The sequence below is a fragment of the Phodopus roborovskii genome, unplaced genomic scaffold (assembly GCF_943737965.1).
Source record: "Phodopus roborovskii unplaced genomic scaffold, PHOROB, whole genome shotgun sequence".
In the NCBI taxonomy this organism is placed as follows: domain Eukaryota; kingdom Metazoa; phylum Chordata; class Mammalia; order Rodentia; family Cricetidae; genus Phodopus; species Phodopus roborovskii.
In genome coordinates this window covers 26989268-27009347 of record NW_026125052.1, presented here as the reverse complement: position 1 = coordinate 27009347, position 20080 = coordinate 26989268, and the positions used below count along the sequence as shown (strand labels likewise).

The 20080-nt window shown below is 47.5% G+C and overlaps 1 protein-coding gene across 1 annotated transcript; it reads right to left on the bottom strand.

Moving 5' to 3' along the window:
* Window positions 1-15254: 15254 nt before the first annotated feature.
* Window positions 15255-18590, bottom strand: Sox9 (SRY-box transcription factor 9). The gene is made up of 3 exons (XM_051179744.1): window positions 17780-18590; window positions 16722-16975; window positions 15255-16140 (listed from the first exon to the last, which is right to left on the bottom strand). Exons 1-3 carry the CDS (start codon window positions 18208-18210, stop codon window positions 15302-15304), a joined length of 1524 nt encoding a protein of 507 aa, XP_051035701.1. The 5' UTR covers window positions 18211-18590; the 3' UTR covers window positions 15255-15301.
* Window positions 18591-20080: the final 1490 nt, after the last annotated feature.

Below are 20080 nucleotides of genomic sequence, written 5' to 3'. Positions count from 1 at the left end.
AGCATTATCCCATATCGGGCTGATAAGAAGGTACTAGAAAAGGAGATACAGGCTTGCTTGGTGGTCTTTAGGGTTCAGGTTTTAGGTTCTTGGACTATTCAGACCCATATAAAAGTCAGTTCCAAATGCTTAGATGGTAGCAGAAGCAAGGAAATGGTTGTGTAGACTTCAGCATGGAGCTATCTGCTCTTTATAGATGGGACAATGAGAACAGACTTGAAGAGGGAAGGACTCAGGGCTTTTGCTACTGAATGAAGAAAAAAAAATACAGGGCAAAAAAGTCAGATTTGGGTGCTCGATGTAGCAATGTCCTCAAAGATCTAACTTCTGCTTTGGGGGTCTTGGGGGATTAGGGCAGGCTTTTTACAGTGTAGCTTTTTGTTTGATTTGTCAGGCTCTCACAAAGCCCAGGCTGGCCTTGAACATGAGATGTAGCCTAGGATGACCTTGAACTTATGATCCTCCAGTCTCTACTCTCCAAGTACTGTGACTGTAGGCATGTGCTACCATTCAAGATATGTGTTGTACTGAGGATGGAAAGACAGAACCCAAAGTTTCTGCATCTAGGTAGATACTCTGCCAACTGAGCTACACCCCCAATACTTTTATTTTCATTGGAAAGCTTACCCCAAATCAAAGTGAAGCAGCAATTCCTCTGAGGAGGAGACACCAGGTTTTCAATAAGAAGGTTTGCTTCTTTGTTGGATGTTCTCCTTTGAAAGCTGAGGATGCCATCTTGTCCCAGGCAGCCTCTTCTAGCATCCTGGAGTGCCACTGGGGGATGACGTTCACCTCTGTTCTTGATCTCCATTGCCATCCAAGGAGTTTTCGTGGTCCTCTGTGGAGTGTGTGTGCACGTGAGCATGAAAATGATGTGCTCCTGGGAACAGAGAAACGGGAAGAGAGGAACAGATGGGTCCCCGGAGCTTCTTCTTGGCCCCTAAAAAATGAAAGGCAGAGAAAATTGTTATAAAAAATGGAAGCAGCTGTGGCTAAGAAACAGCAGCTTTTGGGATGGATCCACACTCAAGGGGGTTTACATTCTATTAGGGCTCTGCTTGGAAAAAGGGGGTTGGGGGATGCTGCTCAAACCAGAGTCCTTTGCAGGATGCCATTCACCCCACAGGTCCTCTCCAAGGCAGAAGGTCTAACGGGGATGCAATGATCTTTCAGTATGCAGAGAAGATTGGCAGGTAGTCAGCCCCCAGTCCACAAACTCTTCTGGTGTTTGGCTGCCTGTGTGGTGCATGGCTCTTTCCTTGAATCTCTCATAAATCCCCTGACTTTGTTGGAACCTGTTTTTTGTTGCGTTCTTGGCATGTAAAGGCAACAGCAGGTTAATACGCCATTTGTCGACGACTGACCGGGAGGATGCCCTGAGTAAGCAGAAAAGACCTGTAGTCATGGTCGCTGGCTGCCATTCAGCAACAACTAGACACTTTCTCAGGGGGACTTTTGGACTGGATGGCACTGAAAAGTCAAAAATGAAAAAGGAGTGACTTGAGGGAAGGAGGGAGTGTAGATAGCCTATCAGGAGAGGCAAGGAGCTTCTGGGAAAGTAAAATATTTACTATTCTCTAACCTAGTTTCCACTACAAATGCTTGAATGATAATAATGATAATTTCAATTTCAATTAAATCTCAGAGGCTGACACAGGCTATAACATTGTTAGGGAGAATCAACTGGATGATAATTAGATGTTGGATGCACATCAGAATGTTGAGTTTGCTTCCCATATTCTTGTTTTTGCATTTGTGTGTGTGTGTGTGTGTGTGTGTGTGTGTGTGTGTGTGTGTGTTTGTGTGTGTGTGTGTGTGTGTATGTGTAAGTGCGGAAGGACAGAAGACAACTTTCAGGAGTTTGTTTTCTCCTTCCGTTCTATGTCTGAGAATCAAACTCAGGCCACTCATGAGACTTGACTGCAAGGGGCATTTATGCACTGAGGCAGCTCTTGGCCCTTAAGTAATCTTTCTTTCATTTACTTTAGAAACACAATCCATGCTTTGGTGGTACCCAGGAAACTCTCTCTCTCTCTTTTTAAAAGATTCATTTATTTGTATTTTATAGATATGTTTATGTTTTTGCCTGCATGTATGTTCATGTACCATGTATGTGCAGTGCCCAAAGGAGCCAGAAAGGGGCTTTAAGTCCCCTGGAACTGGAGTTACAGTTACTTGTGAGCTCACATGTTGGGAATTGAACCTGGGTCCTCAGGAAGACTAGTCAGTTCTCTTAACCACTGAACCATTCCTCCAGCCACAACCTAGGTGCATTCTTGATTCTTAAGTTCTCTCTGCTCCCTTTGCTCCCTTGAGTAGTTAATCCAGAAACAGAAATCTCCAGCTTCTGTTAACATACCAGACATGTCCTACCCCAAGTTCTGGGGTCTTATTTACCATTGTACTATGAGCTTCCTGCTTTGAGTTTCTAACATGGGACATAAGCAGGAAACATGTATTGTCAAGAGTATTCTTAGGCAATGTGGCTGTGCCAACTAGAGTATGAGAACAATTTGGCTAATAGCTGATCTCCATCTGGGTAGCTGAATGTCATTTGTCCCCAGGTCCATTAACTGGCTATTGCTCATGGCTCATCTCAGATCTGGATCCGCTGCCCGTTCAGAATGTTTCATTGCCATCTTCATTTTGGAGGTGCAGACTTGATGCTGACAATGGCCCACTCATGCTAAGACTAATCCAAATGATCAGATAGCAGAGATGAAAATCAGAGGCAAAAAGAGTCTTGATAGAGAAGATGAAGAGGCTGGGGCATTTCAGGAAGCTTAACAGTGCTATGTCATTCTTTGTTGAAATCCCAGAAAACAGCTGCAGGTGGAGAGTAGACTGGACGTCCAGAATTCTCCATGGAGGCTGGGGTTCAGGCAGGGGCCAGCTGGGTGATGAAATCACTCAGAGGGCACATGTTCCCTCATGTTTGCAGAGGGTTTCTGAGATTTCTGAGACTTTGAAAACTGGCTGGGGGAAGTGGGTGACACTTCTGTGGTCTGGGGAGATACAGACTAAAGCATAGTCATTATGAGGTTCATGGACACAGTTTGAGGGAGAGGTGCCTTCCTCCATCTCTGATTTGGGGAACCAAGGAGAGAAGCAATTGTTCTTGTCTCGGCCTACAGTGACAAAACCCTTACCCTTGCTTAAAGTGCTCGAGTCTACAAATGTCTTTCTCTAAGACCCTTTATCTGCATTTAGCAGCCCATAGGTCCAGGAATAAAGATCCATTTGTACAAATGCTACCTCCAAGCTCAGCTGTTTGCTTGACTTTACAGTTTTACTGTTTTATCCTTTGGCTTCCTCCACCTCCCAAGTTGTCATAAGTGGTCCCAAGACACAGATTAGGCATTTCTGGAGTCCCTGCTCTATTTGTCTCCAGCTGGGCCTGGAAGGACATTGCAGTTTACTCCCTCACAGATCTTGGCATGTCCCCATCTAGGCCTGGTTGGATTGAGACAGCATCGAGGCAGCTGCAAAAATGAGAAGCCATTTCCCTACAAAGAAAGAGAACAAGTATCCAGGCTCCAAAATAATACGGGTGGTGGAGGGTGGTCATCTCTTCCTGTGTCCCTTGAGTCCTGTAGCACCAAGGGAGCTCCCTGGGGTATCCTTGAGTCCTGTAGCACCAAAAACAGTTGCAAGGGAGCTCCCTGGGGTACTAAGGAAGGGAGGACTGAAAATGCTGAAGAAACACATAAAATACTATAAGGTTTCATGTTGTCAACTTGACAGGATCCCCTTGGTGACAAGCCTTCGGGCATGGCTGAGAACAAGTGTTTAAGGCTGGTTCACTGAAGTGGAAAGGCAGATCCTAAAAGTAGGCAGTGCCTTCCCATGGGCTAGGATCCTAGGCCAAAAGGAGACGAGAGGGTGAGCTGAACACCAGCATTCTGACTGTGTGTGCCACATGACCAGCCACCCACCTCCTACAAAAACAAACAGACAAAAGCAAGTGTTCTCCACTATGCTGAAGTATACACTAAAACTCAGAACTAAAGCAAACCTTCCTTCCTTAAGTTGCTTTTTTTTTTTTTTTTTGTCTCAGCAATGACAAAAGTAACTAATACAGACACCATTTCACACTCGCAATATGGAGCATGAAATGTTGAAGCTCTAATGGCAAACCTTAGCAAGGATGTGTAGGAGCTAGAATGATCCTTTGTTGCTGGGGGAGTTGAGATGATCTGAGCGCTTTGGAAAATGGATTGGTAGTTGCTCATAAAGTTGAACTTTTATCTTTCCCATGACTCAGCAGTTCTAAGTTTTGTCCAAGAGAGAGTTTTATGGATCTTAGCCACAGTAGTCTCAAACTGGATACAGTTTGAGTGTAGACGACAGGAAAATGTACAGGCAAACACATCCTTAGTCCGTTGTGAATGAAATACGACACAGTTGTGCGATGAAAAGCAGCTGACACACAATGGCATTGGTGACTCTCAAAACATTGCGGTGCATGAAAGAAGTCAGGTATGAATGGAATCATAATGTATAGTTCCAGTTATGTTAAGAACAGGGTCTAACCCAGGGAGCCTGCATCTCATCTGGGCCCTCTAAATGTATGTTATGGTTATATAGCTTTGTATTCTTGTGTGACCTCTAACAGTTGGAGCGGGGGGGGGGGGCTGTCTCTGATGCCTTTGCTTGCTTCTGAGACCCCCTTCCTCACACTGTGTCACCTCGGTTAGCCTTAACGTGAGGGGAGGTGCCTAGCCTTTTTACAGCGTGATATGCCATGTTTGGCTGATACCCCTGGGGGGATTCCCTTTTTTTTTGAGGGGAAGTTGAGAAGGAGCAGATGGGGAGGCAGGGAATGTGTGGGGATAGGCAAGGTTAGAGGAACAGACTGGAAGGAGACAAAGGAGGGGAAACTGAGATCAGCGTGTAATACATGAGAAAATAAAAAATAACAAGAGAGCAAGGTCAAATCTATGATGGCATAATCAGACCAGAGACTAGATACAGGAAGGTGGGGATTGACCAAAAGGTGAGGTGGGCAGAATTCTTGGGGCAATGGATGTGTTCTCTAATTAGATGGGATGTTGGGGATGTAGGTGTGTGCATAGATCGAGGTCACCACTGAGTTGCAGGAGGAAAACCCATGCACTTTACTGTTGGTAAAGTTTGTTTCTTTGTTTATTTATTTATTTATTGCTGTTGATTTCCCCACAGTAAAGTAAGGGAGCGGGAATCGCAGAGGAGGAATGTGTTTGGCTACTTTGAGGGGCGTGGTGGTCGGGCCCTTGGACTCACCTCCTCACTGAGTGGCATTACCTTCATCAGCATTGTGTGGATGCTAACTCCAGACCAAAGAAATGGTATCATCCACATCCAGCTTGAGGACCTCGTGAGTGTGGGGGATTATTTACAGGGCAGTGGATGGAGACGCATGCGCATGCGTATACCACCACAAAGCCCACCCTCATATGAGTGCAGCATGAAAGCTGCATCCCTGGGGTTCCCTGTGTGACCCTCAGGATGTGCTGGGAGGAGTCTCCTCTGCCATTGTTGCCATTGTTACCACTCAGGTAACCTGGGTCACCTTGTGGATCTCTAAGCCTTAGGAGCTTGCTGAAGCTTGCAGTTTTGTATACTTCCTAAGTCTTGATCAGTTTCACTCTAGTTGGGAATGTTTCAATTCAGAGGAAACAGCTACTAAACCGTGGAACGCTGTGACAGGCACCTGAGATTTGGGCAGTTTCAAAGGAAGACAATTTTAGGCTCAGGGTTTCAGAGGCTTCAATTCAGGACCTGTGGAGTCCATGGCTTTGAGGCTTGATGAATCAGAGCATCATGGGTAAAGCGAAGTTAGTCATCTCAAGGAAGCCAGGAAGCCGAGAAAGCCAGGGAATCAGAAATAACATTCATTCCCCGCAAGGGCACACCTCAGTTGTGAGCTAACTACTTTCTCCAACTCAGTCTTACCCGCTTTAAGTTTATTTATTTAGGGAGTCACACATGTACCAATCCGTTGGTTAGGCCATAAGGCTTATGCTTAATCACCTTCCAGTGCTTGGACCACCTGCTAGGTACCGAACTTTTGTCACTTTCCCCAGGCTTTTGGAGGAAATTTCTTTACAAACTATAATTCTCATTCACTCCCAATCGAACAACCAAGACAATATATATATTGCTGTCAGTTTGTGGGCTTAGCATGGTTGCCGGCGGCTGGAACAAGGAGACCTCCGCAGAAAGAGGCTGGAGGGGACTGCGCATGCTCAGCGGTGGGGAGGTTGAAAACTATAGTTCTAAGAATCATACATCTTACTCAGTACAGACAGGTGTACATACGGGGAATGCACACACGCGAGCTCCAGAAGAGACAGCCAGTTTTTATCGAGAGCCTGGAACACCCAGGATCCTGGGGCTGAGAGTGTGACACAACCCAGATAAATGACCCTGTCCCTGCCTCAGCTTGTCTCTTCCCCTTTGATTCTGTTGGGCAGACATGTCATAGAAGCTGGCTTGTGAGAGAAAAGGCAACAGCGAAGGATGAGGCCACATTCTCAGCAATCACGAGTTAAGCCATTTCCAATATTTCCTGGGACGGACATTCCAGTTATTGAAATATGGCTTCAAAGGACAGCTATGAAAACATGGAACTTTTCATTTTCTGAAAACAGTAAAAACAAAAATAACTCCACGTCTGCCCCCTCTCCCTGCTCCGTGCTGGAATGTCTGTTCCAGGAAATATTCTTCACATGGCATTCTGGACACACCTGTCTAGTATGCTTGCACCCCTTTCTTCTGACCTCTGTATTCTATTGCTTTTAGTCTGTAACCAGGCCCACAGTGCATAGTTAAGTGAGTTGATGTAACTGGCTGCTTTAGGACAGAGTAGGTTTGCTTTTTAACCTCTCAGACTCAATTTCAACTTAGGATAATGGGAATGAAAGTGATTGGATGTGTCAATGAATTCTTCAGTAAGTCCGTCAAGAGCTCCTGATTGGAGTCACATGCTATTCTGATGCTAGAGATTGGTTGAGGGACAGGGCAGAGCTCATAGCCTCAATGGGGAGAGTCCAACATGTAGTCATAAGTTTCTGTACTGGTACCATTTGTTGATCAAAGTTTCTGTCTTGCCCAGTCCTACAGCTGTGTAGTCCCAAAATAAACACACAGAGACTTATATTAATTATAAAGTGGTTGGCCTATAGCTCAGGCTTCTTATTGGCTAGCTCTCTCTTTGTTATTAACCCATTTCTATTACTCTGTGTATTCTGTGGTTTTGGATTACTGGTGATGCCGGGGTCACTTTCTTCCTCAGCAGCTACATGGTGTCCCCTGGAGCCTCACTCCCTCCATTTCTCTTTCCAGAATTCTCCTAGTCCATAGTCCCACCTATATTTCTTGCCTGGCTACATCCTACATGTCCATTGGCTGAAGCAGCTTTATTCATCAACCAATAAGAGAAACATATTCCCAGCATACAGAAGGACATCCTCCATCGTAAACACATTCATGACAAAGTTCGTGAGCCAATGGTATCATGAAAGAAGAGAGTGGGCTAGGGAGTGAGGGCTTGGGGTGAGGGTAGCATCTAAGATCGGCAGTTAAAGGTCCTTAGAACAGGGAACTTTGAGCTAAGATGGGAAACCAAAAGGAGGTGACAAGAAAGATTCTGATGAAAGATCTTGTTAGTGTCAAGATGGTTGCTGTGCAGGTGGCCCTGAGACAGCGAAGGGCTTGAAGGCAGAACAGCAGGAGTCTAGGAAACAGTACAAGAGCTGGACTGTGTCTGTGAAATGGTTGGTAAATCCTCTCCATGGAGAGCCAGACAGGAAGTGCTTGGGCTTTGCAGGCATGGACTCACTGCTCAATACTGGGATGAGAATGTGAGCTATCTCCCGTGTGAACTGACCCTCAGTCCCCAGCAGGCAGTGCTATTTGGGAAGGCTGCAGAACTTTCACGATGGAGAGCCTCAAGGAGGAAGTGGGTTCCTGGGGGTGTGCATTGTGTTTTTCTGACCAGGCCTCACTTCCTATTCATTCACATTCCTGACTGGTTGTAATGGTATCATCTGACTTCTTGTTCCTGTGGCTTCCCTAACACAGTGGACTGTGTATCCTGGAACTGTGAGCCAGGGTAGAGGAATCCTTCCTGAAACAGCTTCTTGACTTTTGTCACAGCAACAAAAAAGGGACTAATACACTTCAGCAACTCAACTTGGCCACTACAGCAGTACCACAGGTAGATGATAGACAGATCAAGGTGTGTGCAGCTGTTTTTTACAACAATATGTGGTAGGCCAGATTAGGGATGCATGTAGGCTATAATTTGTTCCAGAGTAAGGCAGCTGGATTGCAAAGAATTTGGATTTTATTCGGAGGGATCAGTAGCTATTGCATAATCAGCATTTGCTTTAACAAGATTTCCTGAGATACAACTTCCAACCTAAAAGTGTATTTCTCCTTTTATTCTTCCTTTGCTGTTACAAACTCTATTTCAAATGCTCTTTTGGAAACTGATGGGGTGTGTGTGTTTGTGTGTGTGTGTGTGTGTGTGTGTGTGTGTGTGTGTGTGTGTGAGTCTGTGGTGCTTGCCTGTGGCTTTAGTCATAGTGTGACCTTATGTTAATTGTTTAATATCCCTGTGCCTCAGTTTCTTTCTTTGTAGAATGGTAATAGTAATAGCAGTGGTTGTCTGTAAGGGTTATTAAATGGATTAGATACAATTGTATATATAAACCATCTGACAGAATAGAGGCTCGGTTGTGTGAATCCATTTTCTTCTGCTTATTTCTACTGATACTGTGCCATCCTGCTGTCAATACAGGAGTAAATATAGACTTAATAATTGGGTCCAACAAATCAATCACTGGACTAAGGAGGTAACTGGTAAGTAAAATGCTTGCCATTCAAGCATGAGACCCGGAATTTAGATACCTATCCACTCCCATAAAAGCCAGGCATGTGTCTGTAACTTCAGGTTTAGGAGTACACAAACAAGCAGATCCCTAGAGCTTACTGTTCAGAAGCCTAGCCTAATGTTCAAATTTCTAGGTTCAGGAAGAGATCTTGCCTCAAGAACATAGAGTCTAGAGTAATTTAGGAAGACACCAACATCAACCTTTGGTTTCTTTACACATGAACACACACCCACCCACATGAACACACACACAAGCACACATGCACACACAGTTGCACAATAATAGTATGTGAAAAATTGTGGATTGCAGCATAACTAGGTGATTTGCCTACTGTAAGAGCTAGTACAATTGTGTCTTAAAAAAAGATAGCATCCCCACTTCTTCCTGACCGTAGATGTAATGGAACTGTCTGGCCTCTTGCTCCTGTTGTATCTCCTGGAGCTATGGTGAATCTATGCTTAGGCATTTTAAAGAGAGAATGTGCCAGCATGAAATAAGCTAATTGGGTTAAGGTCAGTTAAATTCTTGAAAAACCCAGGAGATGTATCTAACAGTATCTTTTTGTACATGTCCCACAAACATGTCTGGCTGTTTAGAATTCATGCAAATTTGGGAGTTTCTCATCATGTTGCGTCTGTTCTAAAAAGAATAGTCCCAGTGCTGGGGAGATATCTCAGTGTTTCACAGAAACACTAGCTGCTCTTCCAAAGGACTTGGGTTCAATTCCCAGCACTCCCACATGACAGCTCACAACAATCTGTAACTTCAGTTACAGGAGATCCAACACCTCTTTCTGGCTTTCATAAGCTCTATGCACGCAGGTTACACATAGGCATCTGTAGGCAAGACATTCACACATGTAAACAAAAATAAATCAAGTTAAAACAAGAATTACTCTCCAGAGATCCAGACTAAAATAGTTCTGATCTATGAATGGTGGAGTAATGCCCCAGTCAGAGCTCTGCAAATTGTCTAGCTGTAAGAGTTTATGGAGATCCTAGAAAAATGTAGAAGAGATGAGATGTAAGAAAGGAGAAGAAGAAAGTGGCAGGAAGAAAACAGTATGAAAATGAGATCAAGGTCACATTTCTTCATGGCATTCACTAACTTAAGCTCTGTGGTGCTCACAGGTAGTATCACTGGTGATGGAAACCGTGTGAGTCTCAGAGCCTCAAGCAGTTTGTATAAGGGCCAATGATAAAATGATACGCATTCTTGTTTAGTTTCTGTTCTGTGTGTATTCTCAAGTAGCTTGGGAAGGAGAGGGTTTATTTCATTCTGCAGGCTACCATCCATCTTGGTGGGAAGTCAGGGTGGGAACATGAAGCAGGAATCACTGAGGGAATGTTGCTTACTAGCTTGCTTCAGGGTTCATGCCCAACTGTCTAATACAGTCCTCCCTTCCTGCCTAGGAATGGTACCACCCATAGTGGGCTGGCCTCCTTTGCATCAATCAGCAGTCAAGAAAATTCCCCACAGACATGCTATATCCCAGTCTGATGGAGGAAGTTCTTCAGCTAAAATTCCCTCTTCCCACATGTGTCAAAGTTGACAACCAAGATGAGCTATTGGAGTTGTGTAGGGTTCTCTTCAATGCAGAGAGAGGGAGGGAGGGAAGGGGGGAGGGTGGGAGGGATGGAGAGAGAGAAGGAGAGATGGAGGGAGAGATGGAGGGAGGAGAGAGAGGGAGGGATGAAGGGAGGAAGGAGAGAGAGAGTGAGAGAGAGAGAGAGAGAGAGAGAGAGAGAGAGAGAGAGAGAGGTTGGCATTAGTTAAAGACATGCTGAATGCCAGCATCAGGTTTACAGTATCTGATGGCAGGGTTTACTGGTCAACAGCCATGGCCATGGTGGCAGGCAGGCCCAGCTTCACCCTTTAGAGAAGTGCTCTTGAAATCAAATGATGTAGAAGGCTATGGAGATGGCTCAGTTGGTAAAGTGCTTGCTGCACAGGCATGAAGTCCTGAGTTTGAATCCTTAACACATAGGTAAAATGTCTGACATGGTAGCTCATGCTTCAGTCTCAGTGTTGGGGAGGCAGAGGCAGGAGGATCCCTGTAGCTTACCTGGGGGCTAAATTAACCTATTGGTAGAGTACCAGGCTTGTAAACTCAGGCTTCATCTTCTCCATAGTCAATCTGTCTCTGGCTATAGTGATAGTTCATCTATCAAGTCAGTATAAAACGATGCCCCATAAAGATAAGGCCATGGGAAAGGATGAGAGGACTGGGAATAAGAAAGTCAAAACACAGTTCACTCCCCTCCATGTGGTTCAAGCTTAACAAAGGACAAACACACTGGTTCTAAATTGTTTGTTTTTTATTCCTTTTTTGTTGAAAGGGAAAAAATCCTCTTTTTGTTTGCTTGTTAAGATAGTTAGAAAGGCTGAAGATGAACACAAATAAACACATTCCCATTGGGTCTAAATGCAAGCTTTTGTGTTTTGTTTTGTTTTTGTTATGGTTGTTGTGGAAGGCTCTCCAGGTTTCCAGCCCGTGTTAATGTTGCCAGGGAGATAAGCCCCGTGGTTTTGGATTTACCATAAAACTCTCTCTAAAATATTTCATACTGTGGTGATATTGGGCTTTGGCTATCGAGCGTGTGGGTGGGTGGCAGTGAGAGGGACTCTGAAGAATGCTCTTGGGACCCTCTACTGTGTCCTGGGTATTTGGTATACAGTGAAGCAACTTGGAGACCTCCTAAGGAACTCCTTATGAGTCTTGCTTTACAAAATTCTAATACAGAGTGACTGCTTTTCAGACTAACGGTCAGCCATGGTTTATATCTAGAGTAGTGCTGGCTGGAAAATCTCTCCCAAACAACCCAGTTGACTGTAAGGGGCAGTTGTAAACATTCTCAGGAAAAGGGGAAACTGAGGCATCAGGTGGTAACATTGCCCTGGGTCACTCTAATAAATTTATGTCACAACAGAGCATCCTGACTCTTAAGAAGGCCCAACTAGGGTACCACGGATAAGAAAAAAGGCAGGAGAAGTTAGAAAATGGTATGGATTTGGCCCATAGGAGACCCAGTGTGTGAAGATTAGGATGAGTAAGGTGGACAAGACTTAGTGCCCACCATGGACTTTTCCAGACAGGACTTTGTGAGTGTTGGCAAGGGTGGGGGAAGGAAGAGGTTTTGTCAGCGTGGTGGACAAAGTCTGGACTGTTGCATTAATAAGGATGCTGAGAATCTGATGTCTGGAGGCAACAGAGAGAGATCCTCAGAGTGCCCCCACAGATCCCAGGCCATCAGTCAGTGTTTGTGGGAGGAATTCACAATGGAGGCCTCAAACTATTGCTGCCTCCATTTGATAACTATCGTTTTCCTGGTTGCCCTGATCCTGGTGTGGGAGGCTAGCCAGGAATGCAACAGGGCCTAGGCCCTGCACTCTGCCTGGAGTAGTGGAGGTGATATTACCTTCTTAGACACTGGGGCCCCATCAGCTGTGGGGGAGGTGACTGAAGGAGTGGGAGGGAGGGAGGGAGTGACTTCATCTGTTTAATGAAAAATGACCTGAACGTCTCTCAACCTGGAAACTCCCCATCGAATTGGGGCCAAAGAAAACAGGATTAGGCCATATTTCTTCTAGGATGGTTCCTTCTGCATCTCTCTCTATGATGAGTTAAACTGTAGGAACACCACAGGGCATGCAGTGGAGGGGGGGGGTGAAGGGGATCTCTCTTCATTGTCTCTGCAGAGAAATCAGAAGAGAAGGAACTTGTTTCAGGGGTTAATTGGACAAGCTTTCCCCTGTTTCCCCCATGTCTCCTATAGGGAGGTAGACCTTCTTTCCCTCTGGCTCCGTGGCCTGGCAAGTGCGCCAACCCATTTCTTTGGTATGTGTCCATAATGACACAGAGTTTGCCATATGGCATTCAGATAAAAGAGCCACCCCTCTGGCATTTGGTCTGACAGGCTGCTGATGTCCAGCTTAATGTCCCCCCTCCCCTCTGACCTCCATAGGGGAACAGTGTCTGCCCCGAAGCAGAGGTTTTTTTTTTTTTTTTAAAACCACAACACACATTTTGCCAGAGTGGGCAACACTGACATGACATCCCTGACATGACATCCTCTGTGTGGCTTGCTGGGTGACCCTTTCCAAGAGGCTTTGTGCTCAGGTTTAGGGGCATGGGGACTGTCTTTCACTGGCCAGTTTAAAATTGGCAAGGGAAGCCATCAAATCGAAACCATCCGGAAGATCACCCTTTTGCAATCTCTTTGTACCCTGGGTTCTTTAAGTCACACTTTTGACAGGAGAACGTGGTAAATAAATCCACAGGGCTGTTTTCACTTTAATGCAATGTATATTTATTGTAAACAATAATATACAAAAAAGAAAGGAAGGAAAGAAAGGTGAGTTCCACAGAGAACAAAAAGTTTGGAGGGGGAACAAACAAAACACAAACACAAACCAAACCTTACCTACAGAAAAAATACGACTTAAATGTCAGGGTTCTTAAGTTACAGAAATACTTTTTAAAAGGTCTGTTTTTATACAGAAATCGAAAGATGCCATATTATAAGAATGCTTTAAGGTTTTATTCTACTGACTTCTAAAACTGTTAATATATCTTTTTCTTTTAAATAAAAAAAAGTCTGCTGTTGTTTAAAAAAAGCAATCCTCGTACTCTCCAGCCACAGCAGTAAGAATTAAGGTCTGTCCGACGTCTTTCTGCAGGAGAGTAGGCAGGGGGCTACCCATGACACACGCTTGCAGGGGCTTGCGTTGTTCCATGTCACACGGGAACTCTTCCACATGCAGTTCAGGCAGCCCAAAGGCCTGTGGCAGAAAGCTCTGCAAATGACCCACTGATGTACATACTGCATTTGTAACCTATCATTTGTACAAGACAGAGAGAAACAGGTTTCCAGTTTGTTATCAACAATAAAAACAACAAAGGAGAAAAAAAAAAAAAAACCACAAGACAGACAAAAAGCATTTATACAAATCTAGAATGAAGAATTCGAAAAGGCTTGTTTTTTTTAATAATAAAAAAGATTAAAGATAAATTAAAAAAATGGTTATAGTTAAGAACATAATTTAACAGATGACCATACCCTTTGAGGAAGGCGCCAACAATCTACCTTAAAGACAGTAAATTAAAAAAAAAAAAAAAAAAAAAAAAAAAAAGGAAGGAGATTTTTTTTTTTCTTAAAAAATGAAAACTCCTCCTTACAAAATAAATAATTTTAGCACGTGGAATGTCTTGAAGGTTAAACGCTGGTGTCAGGGAAGCACAGGTGACAGTCTGAGCAGGCACACTCCAGCATCTGCTGTGCACATGGGGCCCAGGCAGGCACCCAGGGGGCAATGTGCTTGGGCACTTAAGGGCTGCTTGAAAAATCTTCCCCAAGAAAATTTGGTCTCCTTTGCTCCGCTGTTGGCTTTCCTTCTGAGGCTGCAGCCAGCAAGCAAAGGCACAGTGAATTTTCTAGGAACAGCATTTGTATTTTCCCAGCAGCGGGGGTTTTAAGGCTCAAAGGTGTTTTTCTTCTTGTTTAAAAAAATATATATGATAAAGCTCACCAATGTTCTCTATACTGTTTATTCCCCTTATTGCAAAATAAGGCTTTTCCTTTCTTTCTTTTCTTCCTTCCTTCCTTCCTTCCTTCCTTCCTTCCTTCCTTCCTTCCTTCCTTTCTTAAGGCAGCTGCTCCTGAAGTCCGAGAGCCTGGAGACTTAAGCAAAGTTCACCCCCCCCAATGATGATGTAACAAAATTCTGCGTATTTTTTTTATGTTACAATAACAACACACTTTTTTCTTTTTCTTTTTTTCTGTTTTTTTGTTTGTTTTGTTTTCTGTTTGTTTAGAGAAAGCAAATCTGTACACAAATATTCTGGTTGCAAGGAAGGCTAGGGGACACTGTTGAACTACGAGTAGTTAAGCTGTTGGAAAAATAAGAGCATTTAATTTTTTTATCTAAAATATGTATAAATCCCCTCAAAATGGTAATGAATCATACACAGTACATACTAAAAGTATTTAAAATAGAGAATATTCCTCACAGAGGACTTTTGTTTTCTTTAATTACGGCTAAAAAATAATTACAGAGTCCAAACAGGCAGGGAGATTCTCCAATTGTCCACCACGCTGACTCTGAAGGAACCAAGTCCTTCCTCAATGATTCAGGTGGGTCCATCTGGCCACGAGTGGCCTGGCTATTTGCAATAGGTTGGCATATGCTCAGTAATGTCTTAATGTCTCTTGCCTGAAATCTCAGCACTAGTTACCTTCGCTTACATGTCTTTAAGAAATAAGGACAACGACAAAAAAAAAAAAAAAAAAAAAAAAAAAAAAAGTGTCCAAAGGAATTTCAATTGGTTCTTGATTTCTTCGGCTATTTCTTTTCTTTTCTTTTTTTTTCTTTCTTTCTTTTTTTAATGATCAGCTCCAGCTCCATCCCTCTTCAAGGGCTCCTCAGGGTCTGGTGAGCTGTGTGTAGACCGGTTGTTCCCAATGCTGCGGGCTGTGGGTTTGCGGGATGGACGGGACTCCGGAGGTGTCAGCGATGGGAGTGTACATGGGGCGCTGCGCCGGGTTCATGTAGGTGAATGTGGAGTAGAGCCCCGAGCCCTGGCCCGCTGCGTGGCTGTAGTAGGAGCCGGAGTTCTGGTGGTCTGTGTAGTCGTACTGCGAGCGCGTGATGGGCGGGTAGGAGGGGCTGTAGTGCGGAAGGTTGAAGGGGCTGTAGGCGATCTGCTGCGGGGAATGCTGCTGCTGCTCGCTGTAGTGGCTGGGGCTCAGCTGCTCCGTCTTGATGTGTGTTCTCTGGGACTGGCCCGGCTCGCTGCTCAGGGTGGTGAGCGTGTGTGCCTGCTGCTGCTGGGGTGCCTGCTGCTGCTGCGGGGGTGCTTGCTGCTGCGGAGGCGCCTGCGGGGCTTGCGGGGCCTGCGGGGGCTGCTGCGGGGGAGGTGGCGGCGCCTGCTGCTTTGACATCCACACGTGGCCCGCGGTCGCAGGGGTCGCTGCGGTGCTGCTTATGCCGTAGCTGCCGGTGTAGGTGACCTGGCCGTGGGTGGCCGGCACCCCTGGGTGGCCGTTGGGCGGCAAGTATTGGTCAAACTCATTGACGTCAAAGGTCTCGATGTTGGAGATGACGTCGCTGCTCAGCTCACCGATGTCCACGTCGCGGAAGTCGATGGGGGGCTGTCTGCCCCCCTCTGCCAGAGGGCGCCCCTCTCGCTTCAGGTCAACTTTGCCAGCTTGCACGTCGGTTTTTGGAGTGGTGGGTGGGGTCGGTGGACCCTGAGATTGCCCTGCAGGCAATAAAAGGGAAAGACAAACCGTAAAAAATCAACAAGGGCTGTGCAAAGCCCCTGGTCTTAGGAGCCCCCCTGGGGAACCTCCCTGGTTGCTAAGGTGTCATTAGGACCCGGGCCCGCGCAGAATGCCGGCTGCACTAACGATAAGTCGCGGAATGATTAACCCGCAGGTACACACTAGGCAAGCTCCTTTTATCAGAGGAGAGGTCTGAGGTCCCAAGGGTCCGGAAGGCTAAATTGCTACCTGTAGAAGAGTGTGTGTTTTGGGGGTGAGGCGCAAAGTGAAAAGTGGGCCAGTTTCGTGAAGCCATTAATACGTGTTACCTTGCAATAAAGAATCCAGCTCAGGATTCAGGGGTTGAGGGGCGTGTGTGTGTGTGTGTGTGTGTGTGTGTCGCACGCCCGCCTATTTCGGTGGGCCCCGAACGAGGGAGGGGGTGAAGGGAACAGTGTTTCCCTACCCCAGGGAGCTCAAAGTCCCCACCCAGATCCTGGGGAGGGTGGGGGGGTGTTAAGGGTGTGCCCGGAGGGGCCCAGAGTGGCCAGGCCTAGGAGATCACTTGCACTTTACTCACCGGAGTGCTCTCCCGGGGAGTGCACCTCGCTCATCCCCGAGGAGGAGTGAGGCGAGTCAGCTTGCAGCGCCTTGAAGATGGCGTTAGGAGAGATGTGAGTCTGTTCCGTGGCCTCTTCGGCTTCTGCCTGCCCGTTCTTCACGGACTTCCTCCGCCGTGGCTGGTACTTGTAATCCGGGTGGTCTTTCTTGTGCTGCACGCGCAGCCGCTCCGCCTCCTCCACGAAGGGTCTCTTCTCGCTCTCGTTCAGCAGTCTGGGAAGAGGGGCGGGAGAAAAGAGGGAGAGGGGGTCAGTGAAGCCCCAGGAGCGGTCATGTCCCCACCCCTCCTTCGCGCACATCCCCTCCTCCTGCCATTCTGCTTGCCATCTTCCACTGAGGCTCAGAACTTTCCTTTCTTTCTTCTAAGTGCTCGGAGTCGACCTGAACGGTCACTCTTCGCCCCGCCCCGCCCCCTCCCCTGGCCTCCTATTTTGGAAACCCTGAAGATGAAAACAGCTCCCTGCCGAGGCTGCTCTAAACGCCTTTGCTACCGGAGCGGTCCACCCCCTCCCAACACCCTGTAAAACCTTTCCGAAAACCCACTTAAATTGCAAGAAGCTCACTCTGTCGGTCCACGCCCCTACCGGATCTCAGTAGCTTTCCCTAATTCCTGCCTGGGTCACCTCCAGCCCAGCTTTCCCTTCATCCTTTCTTCCCAGGAAAGAGAGTAGCTTGGTGGCGGTGGCGGTGGGTGCTTTCTCTAATTGTTCCTTTCAAGGGGACCAAGTTGGCACACTCCCCTCACACTCCCCCCATTCGTTCCTAAAAGCAATCACATTCGTGCCACACAACTCTCCCCCTCCCCCTTTGCCCCCCCTCCCCGCGCCCCGCGCGCCATTGCCAAAAGCAATCCCCAGAACTTTCTCAGACTCTGAGCCCAATTCCCCTATCGGCCCCTATCCCGCATCGCGGCTCCTCAGATCCCAAGCATCAACTCCTAGGCTCAGGGAGGCGGGCCGGGTTTGGTGAGTGCAGCCCCAGAGCCCCAGAGCCCACCCGACTTTCAGGCGCTCTCACCTCCAGAGTTTGCCTAGAGTCTTGCTGAGCTCCGCGTTGTGCAGATGCGGGTACTGGTCCGCCAGCTTCCTGCGCGCAGCCTGCGCCCACACCATGAAGGCGTTCATGGGCCGCTTGACATGTGGCTTGTTCTTGCTGGAGCCGTTGACGCGCACCGGCATGGGCACCAGCGTCCAGTCGTAGCCCTTCAGCACCTGGCTGACCGCCTCGCGGATACACACGGGGAACTTGTCTTCTTCGCTCTCCTTCTTCAGATCCGGCTCGCCCTTGGGGAACGTATTCTCCTGGGGCCGCGTGTTCTCCGTGTCGGAGCCCGAGCCCGAGGGGCAGGGCGAGCCAGCCGAGTCCTCGGACATGGTGGGGCTGGGGGCGCCGGACAGGCCCTTCTCCTGCTCGTCGGTCATCTTCATGAAGGGGTCCAGGAGATTCATACGCGAGCCCGGGGCAGGGGGCGCGTGGCTGGGAAAGGCGAGAAGCCGCGGCGGCTGGGGCTTCTCTTCCCTCTGCTGCCCGGACGCGGACGCCGAGCGAGCGGCTCCCCGGGAGGTTGGCGCGTCACCGGGCGGCAGCGGCGGGCACTTAGCAGAGGCACTGGCTGGGTGGCCGCTGCTCAGCTGCCCGCTCCAAACCCGGGGAAGGCGAATCGGACAGGAGGAGAAGGAAGGGAAGACAGAGAACGAAACTGGGGACACTTGCACCCCGTCTCTCTTGCAAAGAAAAGTTCCTGAACAGAAATTGGTAAAGTTGTCGCCCCACTGAAGTTTCCAGGCAGTTCCGAGCAGCGCTCACGGCTCTCCGACTCCCAGCCCAGGGTCTCTTTAATAAATACTCCCCCTTCACCTTAGAGACCTCCGACCAATCGCGGCTCGGCAGTCATCAGGGTTGGCAAGTCGCTGATTGGACCGGATTTTGGAGAAGGGGAGGAGGATTGTGGCTCCGGGTTGGATGACGAGACACGAGGGGTGGAGAAGGGAGGAGAGCGCAGCCCCGGGTGGGGTGTGGGGGTTGGTGGATGGTGGGGTGAGGGGACTTACGGGGGGGGGGCTCCGCGGGGCAGGCAGGGGACCCGGGACGTCCGAGTGTGTAAGTTTACTCTAGGAATGTCACAGTTTTGGAACCGTCTCAGTGTGAATCGGTGTGTGTGTGTGTGTGTGTGTGTGTGTGTGTGTGTGTGTGTGTGTGCGCGCGCGCGTGTCTAGACTAGGATACACCCCCCCACACACACACACACTTTTCCCACTACTTTTCGAAGCTGTCTCCGCGGTACCCGGGGCTTCGCTGGCGTTTACAGCAGTGGAAATTGCAACAGCCGCGCCTCAACGCGGAGCTCAGCTTCTGCGCCCGGAGCCTGCCGGTTTCCAAAAGTGCTTAGAAATGGACTTTTGGAAGCAAATGTTTGGGTGACTCAACGCCCGCTGTTCTTCTGTAATAATCCATATAAATAGATTAACGCGCTCTGGTTCTCCGAGAATGGTGTGGTGGCTGGAGATTCTGCAGCGCTCTCGCAGTGCGAATCAATGAAAACCAAAGCTGAGCGCCAGCGAAGGCTGGCGGCGACCGGGCAGTGCCGGTTTCTCTTGGCGGGTCCGGTGGGGCACGGACAAGGAGCTGACAAGTCCTTTCCGGGGCCCCTCCAGCACTCGGACGCCCCTCGGTGTTAGGGTTATTACATTAGAGTTTTGCTTCTTGCCTCTTGTCTGAGTTACAAACGTCAGCTTGGTCACCACCGGGGTTTACAAAACTGCTCCGTCGCTGAGAGTGAAGTTTGCAAAGGTGGCAGCGCCGGGCGGTGAGGCCCAGGAGGCCAGTGACTTGGACTGGAAAACTTAAGACAAAACGGGCTATTTGGCGGAGTCCTGTGGCTCTCTCGCTTGGGCCCTCCTTTACCTGGGAGGGCGAAGCGCTAGTTGTCTGAACTTTAGTCCTGTCCTTTTAGACCTGAGCACAGGTGGGCGTTCTGGAGGAGGCCACGTAGGTGTACTTTAAAAGCACTGGGAGCCAGAGCTGGTGTTTTAGAGAACTCTTAGAGCAAGGTTAGGTAAGGGAGGAATTATCTTCTTCGGGAAGGAAAAAAAAAAAAAAAAAAAAAAAAAAAAAAAATCAGCTGCTACCGGGTGACAAACGCGCAACGGTGTAAAAAAAGAAAAACAACAGCAACTTAATTTAAAATCCCCACCTTCTGGTTCTTGCAAAACTTCGCTTTGAACTTATTAAATTATTGATGAAGTGAATCGGCCTGTATTATATCAAAGGCAGGTTCTCCCTCTAATTTGCGTGGACACTTAGATGTAAACGAATCTT

Coding starts and splice junctions, on each gene's coding strand:
- Sox9 (XM_051179744.1), bottom strand. CDS start 18,210: ATGAATCTCCTGGACCCCTTCATGAAGATGACCGACGAGCAGGAGAAG. Junction 16,976..17,779: donor ACTCTAGGCAAACTCTGGAG/GTGAGAGCGCCT, acceptor CCCTCTTCCCAG/ACTGCTGAACGAGAGCGAGA. Junction 16,141..16,721: donor CTCCCCGGGAGAGCACTCCG/GTGAGTAAAGTG, acceptor TATTGCCTGCAG/GGCAATCTCAGGGTCCACCG.